This window comes from Pristiophorus japonicus, chromosome 21 (genome assembly GCF_044704955.1).
Source record: "Pristiophorus japonicus isolate sPriJap1 chromosome 21, sPriJap1.hap1, whole genome shotgun sequence".
Classification (NCBI taxonomy): domain Eukaryota; kingdom Metazoa; phylum Chordata; class Chondrichthyes; family Pristiophoridae; genus Pristiophorus; species Pristiophorus japonicus.
The window spans coordinates 22,920,632-22,934,408 of NC_091997.1; the positions used below are offsets into that span (position 1 = coordinate 22,920,632).

Below are 13,777 nucleotides of genomic sequence, written 5' to 3' on the forward strand. Positions count from 1 at the left end.
GTGCGACAGTATATACGGCACTCCAGATGATGTAATAGATGGCAGGTCAAGTAGAGATCAGAGAAGCAATCTGTCAATGGTGCAACAGGTAGTACCAATGAGGTGAGAGTGGCTTCTGAATTTGCAGAAAAGACTTGCAAACTGTAGGCACCTAAATGTGCTAAAAATGCTTTCAGCATTTCCCTTAGGCAAGTAAGCAGGTGTCAGGTGTCAGTATTTATTGTGCTTTCCATGCTCTGCATTAATGACCTCGAGCAATGACCATTGAACTTCCGCCTCAGTTTGACACGCGGGGTTCCCGAGTTGTGTGATCCCCATGGTCATGCAATGAAATGCAAAAGGTCTGGTTTCAAACACTTTTAAGGGTCTGACACCAAGATGATAATGATCTATGTTAGGATGCCCACCTCTGCTGTTTGGGTCCATGGCGTGCTGGCAAATGTACTCGAGTTACAGGCTCAGGTGGGATGACGGTCGGCTTCCAACCCGCCCCGATTTATTTCCACTTTTACTCCCGACTTGCCTCCAATCCTGCAGCATGGCAGCATGGAAACTCTGGCCATAACGTTAGCGCGCAGGTACAGCAAGCAATTTGGAACGCAAATGGCATGTTGGCCTTTATTGCTAGGGGGTTGGAGTACAAGAGTAAGGAAGTCTTACGACAATTGTACAGGGCTCTGGTGAGACCACACCTGGAGTACTGTACACAGTTTTGGTCTCCTTGTCTGAGAAAGGATATACTTGGCTTAGAGGCATTGCAACAAAGGTCCACTAGGTTGATCTCTGGGATGAGAGGGTTGTCCTATGAGGAGAGATTGTGTCGAATGGGCCTATACTCACTGGAGTTTAGAAGAATGAGAGCTGATCTCATTGAAACATACAAGATTCTGAGGGGGATTGACAGGGTAGATGCTGAGAGGTTGTTTCCCCTGGCTGGAGTGTTTAGAACAAGGGGGCATTGTCTCTGGATAAGGGGTAGGTAATTTAAGACCAAGATGAGGAGGAATTTCTTCAGTCAGAGGGTTGTGAATCTTTGGAATTCTCTACCTCAAGGGGCTGTGGATGCTGAATTGTTGAGTATATTCAAGGCTGAGATAGATAGATTTTTGGGTTCTCGGGGAATCAAAGGATATGGGGATTGGGCAGGAAAGTGGAGTTGATGTTGAAGATCAGCCAAGATTTTATTGAATAGCGGAGCAGGCTTGAGGGGCCGTATGGCTTACTGCTGATCCATATTCTGATGTTCTTATGTTCTTCTGCACCTATGCAACTGACGCAACTGTTAAACATGCATCGCTCCCAACGTACATCCATCCAGGACAACAAACCCAATGCAACAATTCATGCATTTCAGCAACATTACAGTTCAATCAAATGTTATTTTGAATTGTAAAAAATAATATAGGGTTTCTTGTCTTTATCTGAGGTATTAACTTTAAAGGGATCAATGATACGTAAAACATCGCCATGCAATACTATACTACTTCTGTGCAAGAAGTCAACAAGATGTTGGAAAATTGCAACAGATTGAAAAACACAAAAAAAATCATCAAGGTAACGTGAGTTGACGTGATCAGAGATCTAAAATGTTGTTTCTCTTTTCACACAGCTGAGAAAAACTGGCTGCTAAGTTTTGGACACATGGTCCATAGGTGGTGCTCTGGATTGGGGAGAGGAGAGAGGACGGGGACACCTCAGCCACAGGAGACATGGTTGCTGGCACCACAGGTCATTAAAAAGGGCTTTTACTTTAGTTCAGTGTCGTTGACTGCTGACACATCGGCCTTGCACAATTGACCCTTGTATTCAATTTGGTTTCATTAACTATGATGAAAACGCTTTGTCCAGTTTAATATTTTTTTTATTGTGACCAAATGCAGCTATATAAATGCAACGCCTTGAATGTAGAAAAATGTCCCAAGATACTTCACAGAGGCTTAAATGAAAAATAGTTCTGTTACTGAACTGAAACAACATAGTTGCTTAAAAAACTCTACAAGTGATCTTCAGTTGTCGACACAAAGGACTATGGGCCCAAACTTGGTGGCCGTACTGCCCATTGCCGCTGGCTGCCACCGAGTTTTTTGGGCGGTCTTCCATCGGTGCTATTTTCCACTGGGCCTCCCGCTAGCGGGAGAGGGTAAACCACTTGGAACCGCCCGCTGACGGCCGCTAGCGTGCAAGGCGCATAAGTGACCTCCCGCCCGCCGAGCTATCATTTTGGTGCGGGTGGGAGTCGGCAGCAGCAGGGGGAAGGACCGCTGCGTGGAGACAGGTCTAACCCCAACGGTAAGTAAGAAGACCTGCAAAAAAAGGTTAGTGAACTATTTTTTTTCCCAGCGATTTATGTGGATTGGGTCCCCTGAAGGTGTTCCCATGGTATTTTTTTTGTGTGTAAATTTTTATTTTTAGCTGTTCCCACCCTCCCTGGGCCCGACTCAATTCTCGGCGGCACTTCGGCGAGGATCGCATTTGCCGCCGAGATGTGGAGCTCCCGCGTGCCGCCATCCAGATTCATGGCGTAAGTCGTTTTTTTGCTGCCCGCCAGTATTGGCACATCTTTTAGAGGAATCTTCCTGACAAAGTACCGCCCCGTCTCTCGGCGGTTCTTTGGACAGCACTTGGGCGGGCCTTAGCTTTCACCAAGTTCGGGCCCTGTGTTTCTCAAAAAATCACACGTGCATTTAAAAGTACCAAATTTGTCAGCTTTATCCAAGGAGCATTACTTGGAGTTCTCACCCCTCGACATTTTTACCTGTGTGTGTGGTAGGTTTCCAAAACTGGGCAATCTGTTAAGGGCAAACCCATTAAGCACAGGAGACATTGGGGCAGAACTTGCAGTCGGTATGATGGTGTACTCTCAGAGTATTCCCACATACCGCCTTTGAAATTGACCACAAGGTTGTGCATGTGCTAAATCCCGAACTTGCGATCTGTCAAGTTCTGACTAGACAGATCATTCACTGTGACTGTGACTTCCCCATTGCTGGTGCCGAGTTGGGCTAATTGCCCACCAATTTCGCAGTAATGATGCAGACATATTTACGGCTGGTGCAAACAGGTACAGGAGCCTGTTTGCACAGTGGAAGGGTAGGGGGATATGCAATATTAGGTGAAACTTCAAAACAGCAGCTTGAAGTATGGTTTCAGGGGATAATGGGTTATGTGGAGCGGGCGGGGAAGTGGAGCTGAGTCTATGATCAGATCAGCCATGATCTTATTGAATGGCGGAGCAGGTTCGAGAGGCTGTATGGCCTACTCCTGTTCCTATTTCTTATGTTCTTATGTTCTTATGTTCAGTGTGTGATGAATGGGTTTAAAACGTATCAAACCTAAAAGCAGTTAAGATAAAATAAGATTAAATATAAATAATTGTCCTTCCGGGAACAGCAAGTGCTATTTGCACTGTTTCAAAAGACGGGTTCTCATAAATCTTCAGGTTAATGAACTTGGTATATTTGGAATGTTTTCGAGTTTTAGGGCACTTTCATTTTTTGCGCATTAAAAATCATGTCTGTAATAAGTTCACGGCTAAATGCAACATTGCTTAAACGGAATGACGGGTTCCAAAGCTCTAAGTGCGTGCCGCCATTTAGAGATGATTTTTTTTCTTGCATGGCCTAAATATTGGCAGTCGGCCAACACTTGCACATGGAATTCTGCACCGACTGCCTAACCTGCCAGGGTGCACCAGATATAGGACAGCAGTACAGTCTTCTCAAAATCGCCACTGGTGTCCTACAAATGAATGGGGCATCGGAGATTTCTGTTTTCCTGACTGACGCACTGCCCCGCATCAACCCAGGTACACTTACACACACGGTACGCCAATGGGATCCGCGGGCCACTATGCTGAGCACAACCCCGCAGTGAAACAATGCATGTTTTTTAAGGCGGACCATGCACCGGGTAAGTTCGAATTTCTTTCTGTGGGGTCAGCGGCGAACTCCTTAGCTACGCCGCCAACCGCAATTTCAGCACCAATAATTTTCACAGGGCGTTTTCAATGTGGGGGAACTGTGAGGGTGTCGTAGGAGATGGAAGGGGAGGCGACCTCCATGAGACAGTGAAGCGTTTTATTGTTTTACGGAAACAGATCAGGGCCTATCATTTTTCCTTCTTCAATTTTCTCTTCCCGCCATCCCCTCCAAAGGTGCTGTTTTGTGTTAGAGTACCTTTCTACAGTCATCAGCCAATTCCATTCTTTATTTTAAATTTTGCCAAACTATTCAGTCATGGGGGCCATCACACCTGAGCTGTATCCTATTCGCACTGGACATCCACTTTGCTTTCAGCTTCCAGCAGGAGTCACTGGATAACCCATGGTGGGAGCCGATTTATTTATTTTCGCACCTGTTGAGTTTTATCCTGGAAGCCTGCTCCGTACATGTGGAGTGGAGAATCACCTGCAACAGCTTCTTTATCCATTCCCGCATCGTTACCTCTGGTGTCCCCCAAGGATCTATCCTATTTCTCAGCTATATTCTTCCCCTTGGCGACATTATGCGAAAACACAGCGTCAGTTTCCACAGGTACGCCGATGACACCCATCTCTACCTCACTACCACATCTCTCGGCCCCTTCAAGGTCTCTAAATTGTCAGACTGCTTGTCCAATATCCAGTTCGGGATGAGCAGAAATTTTCCCCAACTTAATATCGGGAAAACCGAAACCATTGTTTTCGGTCCCCGCCACAAACTCCGTTCCCTAGCCACTGACTCCATCTGGCTCCCCAACTTCTGACTGAGGCTGAACCACACTGTTCGCAACCTGGGTGTCATATTTGACCCTGAAATGAGCTTTCGACCACACATCCGCAGCATAACTAAGGGCCTATTTCCATCTCCGTAACATCGCCTGTCTCCACCGTTGCCTCAGCTCATCCGCTGCTGAAACCCTCATCCATGCCTTCATTACCGCTAGACTTGATTATTTCAATGCACTCCTGGCTGACCTCCCACATTCTACCCTACGTAAACTAGAGGCGATTCAAAACCCAACTGCCCATGTCCTAACTCGCACCAAGTCCTGCTCACCCATCACCCCTGTGCTCGCTGAACTACATTGGCTCCTGGTTAAGCAACGCCTCGATTTCAAAATTCTCATCCTTGTTCAAATCCCTCCATGGCCTCGCCCCTCCCTATCTCTGTAATCCTCTATCTCTGTAATCGTCAAGCCCATGTGGTGGCTGGTGTGCAATGGCCACCACACATTAAAAAATTCCACGCACAGGCATCTTCCACCCTTCAAGATGTAGCTCAGGACCTGGAATATTAGGTCCTTCATTGAAACACCTGTGAACTCAACCCCTTTTGGTGTGGAAGCAAGTCATCCTCATTTCGAAGGACTGCCTATGATGATGATGATGAATCTCCTTCAGCCCCACAACCCCCCGAGATGTTTGCGCTCCTCTAATTCTGCCCTCTTGAGCATCCCTGATTAAAATCGCTCAACCATTGGTGGCCGTGCCTCTGTTGCCTAGGCCCCAAGCTCTGGAACTCCCTCCCTAAACCTCTCCGCCTCTCCACCTCTCTCTACTCCTTTAAGACGCTCCTCAAAACCTATCTCTTTGACCAAGCTTTTAGTCACCTGCCCTAATTTCTCCTTATATGGCTTGATGTCAATTTTGTTTGTCTCATAATACTCCTCTGTAGCGCCTTGGGATGTTTTACGATGTTAAAGGTGCTATATAAATACAAGTTGTTGTTGTTATAAATATTCTTATATACTTGGGTGAAATATGATTTTCCTTTGGATTGGACAGAGGCTCCTTGTGCCTCTTCACAAATGAGCAGGGGTACACAAGCCAACATCTCTCAATGGAGTACTGTGAGCAGTTCTGGGCACCAAACCTTAGGAAGGACACCTTGACATTGGAGGAAGTGCAGTGTAGGTTTTACCAGAATGAATGAGGAGAGATTACAGAAACTGGAGTTGTAGTCCCTGGAATTTAGAAGGTTAACGGGTGATTTGATTAAAGTTTTCAAGATATTAAGGGGAACAGATAGAGTAGATAGAGAGAAACTATTCCCGCTGATTGAGGAGCCTAGGACTAGGGGGCATATGCTAAAAATTAGAGCCAGATCTTTCCGGAGTGAAATTAGGAAACACTTCTACACACAAAGGCTGGTGGAAGTTTGGAATTCTCATCCGCAAACGGCAATTGATGCTAGTTCACTGGTTAATTTTAAATCTGAGATCAATAGATTTTTGTTCACCAAAGGTATAAAGAGATATGGGGCAAAGACAGGTATATGGAGCTAGGTCGCAGATCAGCAATAATCTCATTGAATGGTGGAACAGCCGCGAGGGGCTGAATGGCCTCCTGTTCCTATGTTCCTAATTAAATGGCATCAAGTACAAAGTTAAAAACAGAAAATGCTGGAAATCTCAGCGGGCCAGGCAGCATGTGTGGAGAGCGAAACTTCTGCCATTACCATTTCAATTCGGCCCATCATCCCTTTTGTCTCTCTAATCTCTCCTGCCTTCCACCCCTTCACAGACCTTCCCTTTTGTTCTTTCTTCCCCTCCCCCTTTCAGTGCTCCTTAAGAACATGCTCTTTTCGAACATTCGCCAGCTCTGACCAAAGGTCGTGGACCTGAAACGTTAACTCTGTTTCTCGCTCCACAGATGCTGCCTGACCCGCTGAGTATTTCCAGCATTCTCTGTTTTTATTTCAGGTGCCAGCATCTGCAGTATTTTTGCTTTTGTCAAGTACAAATTTACCTCATTGCTGTTCTGTTCACAAAATAACTGCCCCTCCCCCCATCCCACACACCCCTTTGCCAATTCAGCCACAGTCACTGGCCCTCAGGAGTAAGTCATTGTCCTCGGAAAGGCTTTAGGGATCTCCTGAGAGAGGGTGTGTTCAGGCTCCACCGAGATGCCAGTTCTTTCTGCTGATCTGTACAGGCAGAGGGCAGCTCCGCAAGATCCTGCAAATCCCCTAGGGAGGACAGATGTTAGCGTCCTCGACCAGGCCAACATCCCCAGCATTGAAGCACTGACCACACTCTATCAGCTCCGCTGGGCAGGCCACATAGTTCGCATGCCAGACACGAGACTCCCAAAGCAAGCGCTCTACTCGGAGCTCCTTCACGGCAAACGAGCCAAAGGTGGGCAGAGGAAACGTTTCAAGGACACCCTCAAAGCCTCCTTGATAAACTGCAACATCCCCACTGACACCTGGGAGTCCTTGGCCAAAGACCGCCCTAAGTGGAGGAAGTGCATCCGGGAGGGCGCTGAGCACTCAAGAAATCAAGCGCAGGCAGCCGGAAGGAGCGTGCGTCAAACCTGCCCCACCCACCCTTTCCCTCAACAACTATCTGTCCCACCTGTGACAGGGACTGTGGCTCTCGTATTGGACGGTTGAGTCACCTAAGGACTCATTTTTAGAGTGCAAGCAAGTCTTCCTCGATTCCCTACGATGATGACAGGCAGAGGGCAGCACCAGACTCTGAGTGTGAAAAGCAGCAAGTTTCTGAGCGAGCCCAGTCGCTGATGCAGCCACACGGTCACAAGGACCCGAGAAGATGGGGCTATTTCTAGGTGAACTTCCCTCGACATCATCACCATTATCACCATCCGTGGATCTGCACTACCCCAGCACTTGCCTGTGACTGCGCTGGCGTGGCAATTAGCCAGACTTTCGGCGGAAGAAACAAAAGAGATAATAGAGAGAGAGAAAAAAAGTTCAGTGCTTTGGAGGAGGGAGAAGAAAAGTTGAGAATAAAAGTGGAGTTGGTCTTTACATGGGTTTCTTGCTGGGGACTGAGGCGCTGCTCCGACCGGATAAAAGTGCAGTGAACTGGGGCCAAAGTGACCTAAACTTAATCAATGGATCGGCATCCAAACTTGGTGTCTGTGTGGCTGCAGTTGGAATTATGTGTCATTTCCATCCTGTTCAGCAAAGGCAAGTAGTGTTACTGTCAAATAGCAACTGAAATAATCTAATATTTCATCTTCAACAAGTTTGGGAATAAATCGGGGAGGATGGGGCAATTTTCTTAACTTTTTAAAAAGTAAAAAAATGTGTTTTTATAAAGTTTGCGAATAGTTGTTTCTTACTTTTAAAAAAAGTTTTAATTTTAATGCACTTTTATTTAATCGAAATATCTATCAGTAAAATGAGAAATGGACAAAAACGTCCGCTGTTTGAACGAATGGATAAATGTTTCCGATATTGTAAAGTGTATCCTGACATACTTGAGTTTTTTTGACACTTTGTTGTGTAGGAGGCTGGGGGTGCTCCTCAAAGGCCAGTCATTAAGGAGTAAGGGATGGAATGAGTTGTGACAGGGACTCACTGTGGAAACTCACTAATGAATGTTGAGTGAGTTTCCTGGAGTGTGGAACCCAAAAAAAGCGATTAGATTATTGACCAAGCGGACCCTGGGCTGGCACTAATTGCATGAGAATATTTGTCAAAGGTTCTCGGAGCAGATTAGAACAAAAGGATCTTTTCCTAAACACAGGCACAACACTACATTCCTCCCTTCCTTTTCATTTTATTCAATTGTTCCTTGATGCTTTTACTCAAACTATGAAACTGAAATCCACCTCTTGTAAATTTCATGCTTTACTTTATTAACTTCAACTGATTCTCGAAGCAAAATCTGAAAAAAAAAGTCTTGTGACAGATGACAGCCTCAGTAATTCAGGCTCTTTCCATTGACCCGAGCTAAGCCAGCCAGGCTGACAATGATCTGATGAAAGGGGTTGTTTAGGGGTCAGTCATTGTTATAAACATTGTTTCAAGCTTACAAAGTGTGTGGACAAAATTGGAGTCGAAGACACGAGCCATTAATGTTTCCTATTTCAGCTACTTAGCTACCGGGTTCATTAATAGCAGCCGCAGAAATTCCACGTTGCGATGTTTGCGCACTAATGCTTAACACATTTATGTGAAATTACTTTCTCCATATTAATGGCAACTTATTTTTATTTTTAAATATCCATGTTAAAATAGCAAAGCAACTTCATAGGAACGTGCTAAGCCTTTGAGAACTAGTAAGCACATAGTAATAACTAAATAACAAATAATTATGCTCTTTAAATCTCTTTATGGCTTGGTCCCTCCCTGAATCTAGAACATCTTCCAGCCCTGAAACCCACATCCACCCCGACCCTGTCCATTTGTGTATTACCCCCTTCCCCCATTGCCCCATCGGTGCCCTCCCTTCAGTTCCTTGGCCCCACACTCTGGCATTCTCTATCTAAACCTCTCTGCCTCTCCACCTCCCTCTCCTCCTTAAAACACACCTTTTTGACCAAACATGTGGCCCCCCCTTCCCCTAATATCTCAGTTGACTTAGCATCCAGTTATTTCTGATTACACGCCTGTGAATCGACGTGGGCGTCTTGATCAATGGTATTATATAAACGTGAGTTGCTACTGCTGTTGCAGCAATGTGTGCTAAAAACATAGAGAATAAGCTGGTTAGAAATGTGTCGTTAAATCACAGGCCACATCTCCGGGGGTGAGAGGATGAGGTTTGGGGGCGAGGGTGATGTTTGGGGGGGGGTGAGGGTGAAGGTTGGGGGGTGGGAAGGTGAGGTTTGGGGGTGGGAGGGAGTTTGGGGGTGAGGGGGTGTGGGAGGGTGAGGTTTGGGGTGGGAGGGTGAGGTTTAATGGTGGGGGGTGAGGTTTGGGGGTGAGATGGTGAAGTTTGGGGAGAGAGGGTGAGGTTTGGGGGTGGGGGTGAGATTTGGGGGTGGGGGGGTGAGGGGGTGTGTGAGAGTGAGGTTTGGGGGTTGGGGGGTGAGGTTTGGGGGTGAGAGGGTGAGGTTTGGGGTTGGGGGGTGAGATTTGGGGGTGGGGGGTGAGGGTTGGGGTTGGGGGTAAGGTTTGGGGGTGAGAGGGTGTACCCCATAATTTATTTGGAATGGTTCACGTTCCCGCTCTCTCCCCCCCACTCCAAAAATCCCATAGTGTCTTCCCCAGTTCTTTAAACATGGCCCTCCTCTGAATTAAATGTTAAAGTGTGCTCCAATTCAACTTATAAAACAAACTGCACAGTTGGACTGTGATGTTTAACTTTACTTGCGTGTTGGTTTTACACAGGCTAACAATAAAGTTCAAACAACTCATTTTTAGGTCTGTGCAGTCCTCAATTATTGAAAGTTCTACCTACAATTTATTAAGTGTCCCATCTGTAAAATATGCCCTTGAAGATTCAGTGAACGATGAGGGTATAATCGGAAAATTTCAATGAGATTCCCAACTTGCAGTGAGGTCAGAGGTTGCGGATAATTGATTGCAATATTTAATTTAAGGACATTTTATTCAGTGCTGGTGAAAATGTTTTTGTTTTCCTGAAAGAACTTTGCATCCCAATGGACTGGCAACACTTGGGGTTAGCTCACAAACCTGCGCTCCGCCCTTGACTCCCAGAGCTGTGGGGACTGCTCAACACTTGTGTGGTCTGGCAACTGTGGAAATAACAAAAAAAATGGTTATTTCCTGACACTGACCGTCTTTGTCCAGTTGCTGAATGAAACACACGTGCATCTTCTGGCTGCATTGCGTGTTGCACAAGTTTTTCAAGCCCGCTCTGCAGGATCACAGCAGCGAAAAGGACTCTCGTTCTGTGCAACAGCCAACACATGATTTTGAAAATATATTTTTCCATGTAAACTCTGTGGAGTCACACCACAGGCAGCATGCTGCCTTTCCCAAGTTCTGCAGCGCCAAGCGCTGGGATGAGGTAACAATGAAGTGTCCCAACAGGAAAATGGCACTTTGCCCCCAAGATCCCCATTGCTGTCACAGACCATTTGCACACACACGGACTTTGGCCCCACCCATTTACCTCTCCAGCAGTGACAGCCCTGGCTCATTATCATCATAGGCAGTCCCTCAGAATCGAGGAAGATTTGCTTCTCACTCTCAAAGTGAGTTCTCAGTTCTCAGGTGGCTGTACAGTCCAATGTGGGGAATTACAGTCTCTGTTCACAGGTGGGACAGACAGTGGTTGAAGGGTGGGGAGTCTGGTTTGTCGTATGCTCCTTCCTTGTTTTCTGCGTTCTCTCGGCGACGAGACGCGAGATGCTCAGCGCCCTCCCGGATGCACTTCCTCCACTTTGGGCAGTCTTAGGCCAGGGACTCCCAGGTGCCAGTGGGGATGTTGCACTTTATCAAGCAGGCTTTGAGGGTGTCCTTGAAACATTCCCTCTGCCCACCTGGGGCTCGTTTGCTGTGTCGGAGCTCCCAGTAGAGCGCTTGCTTCGGGAATCTCGTGTCGGGCATGTGGATGATGTGGCCCGCTCAACAGAGCTGCTCGAGCATGGTCAGTGCTTCGATGCTGAGGATATTGGCTTGAGCGAGAACACTGACGTTGGTGCGTCTATCCTCCCAGTGGATTTACAGGATCTTGCAGAGGCAGCGCTGGTGGTACTTCTCCAGCGCTTTGAGATGTCTGTTGTATATAGTCCACGTCTCTGAGCCATGTAGGAGGGCGGGTATCATTACTGCCCTGTAGACCATGACATTGGCGTCAGATTTGAGGGCCTGGTTTTCAAACACTCGCTTCCTCAGGTGACCGAAGGCTGCGCTGGCGCACTGGAGGCAGTGTTGAACCTCGTCATTGAAATCTGCCCTTGCTGATAACAGGCTCCTGAGGTATGGAAAATGATCCACGTTGTCCAAGGCCACACCATGCATTTTGATGACTGGGGGGCAGTGCTGTGTGGTGGGGTCAGGTTGGTGGAGGACCTTTGTCTTACGGATGTTTAGTGCGAGACCCATGTTTTTGTATGCCTCAGTGAAGGTGTTGATGATGGCTTGGAGTTTGGCCTCTGAATGTGCGCAGACACAAACATTGTCCGCATACTGTAGTTCGATGACAGAGAATGGGACGACCTTGGATCGTGCCTAGAGGCGGCGTAGGTTGAACAGGTTCCCATTGGTTCTATAGTTTAGTTTCACTCCAGCGGGGAGCTTGTTGAGAATGAGATGAAGCATTGCAGCAAGGAAGATCGAGAAGAGCATTGGCGCGATGACACAGTCCTGCTTGACCCAGTCCAGACGTGGATTGGGTCTGTGGTGGATCCGTTGGTCAGGATCACGGCTGCATGTCGTCGTGGAGCAGGCGGAGGATGGTGACAAACTTTTGGTGGCAGCCGAAACAGAGGAGGACGCTCCATAGTCCCTCGTGGTTGACAATGTCAAAGGCCTTTGTGAAGCCAAAGAAGGCCATGTACAAGGGTTGATGCTGTTCCCAGCATTTTTCTTGTAGTTGTCGCGCGGTGAAGATCATGTCCGTTGTACCCCTTAGTGGACAGAATCCGCATTGGGACTCTGGGAGGAGTTCTTCAGCGACAGGAAGAAGGCGATTCAGGAGGATTCTAGCAATGACTTTCCCAGTGGCAGACAGCAGGGAGATTCCTCTGTAGCTACCGCTGTCAGACTTGTCCCCCTTTTTGAAGATGGTCATGATTATGGTAACTCTGAGATCTCCTGGCATGCTCTCCTCCTTCCAGATAAGAGAGATGAGGTCATGCATGCATGCCAGTAATGCTTCACTGCCATACTTTAGTGCCTCGGCGGGGTTTCCATCTGCTCGTGTTGCCTTGTTGTTCTTGAGCTGACGGATGGCCTTTTCTAACTCGTGCAGGGCTGCGGTTTTGTTGAGATGGTGGTGGGTAGCATGCTGTGAGATGGAGTCGAGGACACTTGCGTCGAAGACAGAGTCTCGATTAAGGAGATCTTCGAAGTGCTCCTTCTAGCGGGCACTAACTGCCTCACTGTCCTTAATGAGTGCTTCCCCGTTCTTGGCCATCAGTGGGGTGGGGTCTTGGGTGCTTGGGCCGTAGGTGGTCTTTACTGTGCTGAAGAATCCTCGCACATCATGGCTGTTGGCCAGCTGCTAGATCTCCTATGCTTTCTCCATCCACCATCTATTCTTTAAGTTGCGGGTTTTTTGTTGTACCTCGGCCTTCAGTCGCTTGTAGAGCTGTTTTGCTGCTCCCGAATTGGGTTGCTGCTTGAAGTTAAGAAATGCCTTGCGCTTGTGACTTATTAGCATCTGGATCTCCTGGTCATTCTCATCAAACGAGTCCTGGTGTTTCCTGGGTTGAATGACTCCCGAGCGTCTCTTCACAGGCGCTGGTTATGGTGACCTGGAGGGCAGCCAAGGCGCTGTGGGCACTCTGCGTCTTGGGGTCATCATGGGTCGCCAGGTTGGCAGTGAGGCGCTGGCTGTATAGGGCTTTCTTATCATCATCATCATCATCATCATAAGCAGTCCTTCAGAATTGAGGAAGACTTACTTCCACTCTTAAAATGAGTCCTTAGGTGGCTGAACCATCCAATACGAGAACCACAGTCCTTGTCACAAGTGGGACAGATAGTCGTTGAGGGAAAGGATGGGTGGGACAGGTTTGCCGCATGCTCTTTGCGCTGCCTGCGCTTGATTACTGCATGCTCTCGATGATGAGACTCGAGGTGCTCAACGCCCTCCCGTATGCACTTCCTCCACTTAGGGCAATCTTTGGCCAGATACTCCCAGATGTCAGTGGAGATGTTGCACTTTTTCAGGACGACTTTGAGGGTGTCCCTGTACGATTCCTCTTCCCACCTTTGGCTCGTTTGCCGTGAAGGAGTTCCGAGTAGAGCGCTTGCTTTGGGAGTCTCGTGTCTGGCATGCGAACGATGTGGTCTGGGTCTTTGAATGCCCCACCATTGATTTTCCTGCGGTATTGTTTCATAGAAACATAGACACATAGAAAATAGGTGCAGGAGTAGGCCAGTCGGCCCTTCGAGCCTGCACCACCATT

The 13,777-nt window shown here is 47.5% G+C and overlaps 1 protein-coding gene across 1 annotated transcript in view; it reads left to right on the forward strand.

Annotated features, from left to right (window-relative positions):
• The first annotated feature begins 7,530 nt into the window (after positions 1 to 7,530).
• LOC139233623 (BMP and activin membrane-bound inhibitor homolog) overlaps positions 7,531 to 13,777 on the forward strand; it is a 58,715-nt gene continuing 52,468 nt past the window's right edge. Inside the window, exon 1 of the mRNA XM_070864030.1 lies at positions 7,531 to 7,913. Coding sequence (XP_070720131.1) covers positions 7,838 to 7,913 — 76 coding nt within the window. The 5' untranslated portion in view covers positions 7,531 to 7,837. The remainder of the gene's footprint in view (positions 7,914 to 13,777) is intronic.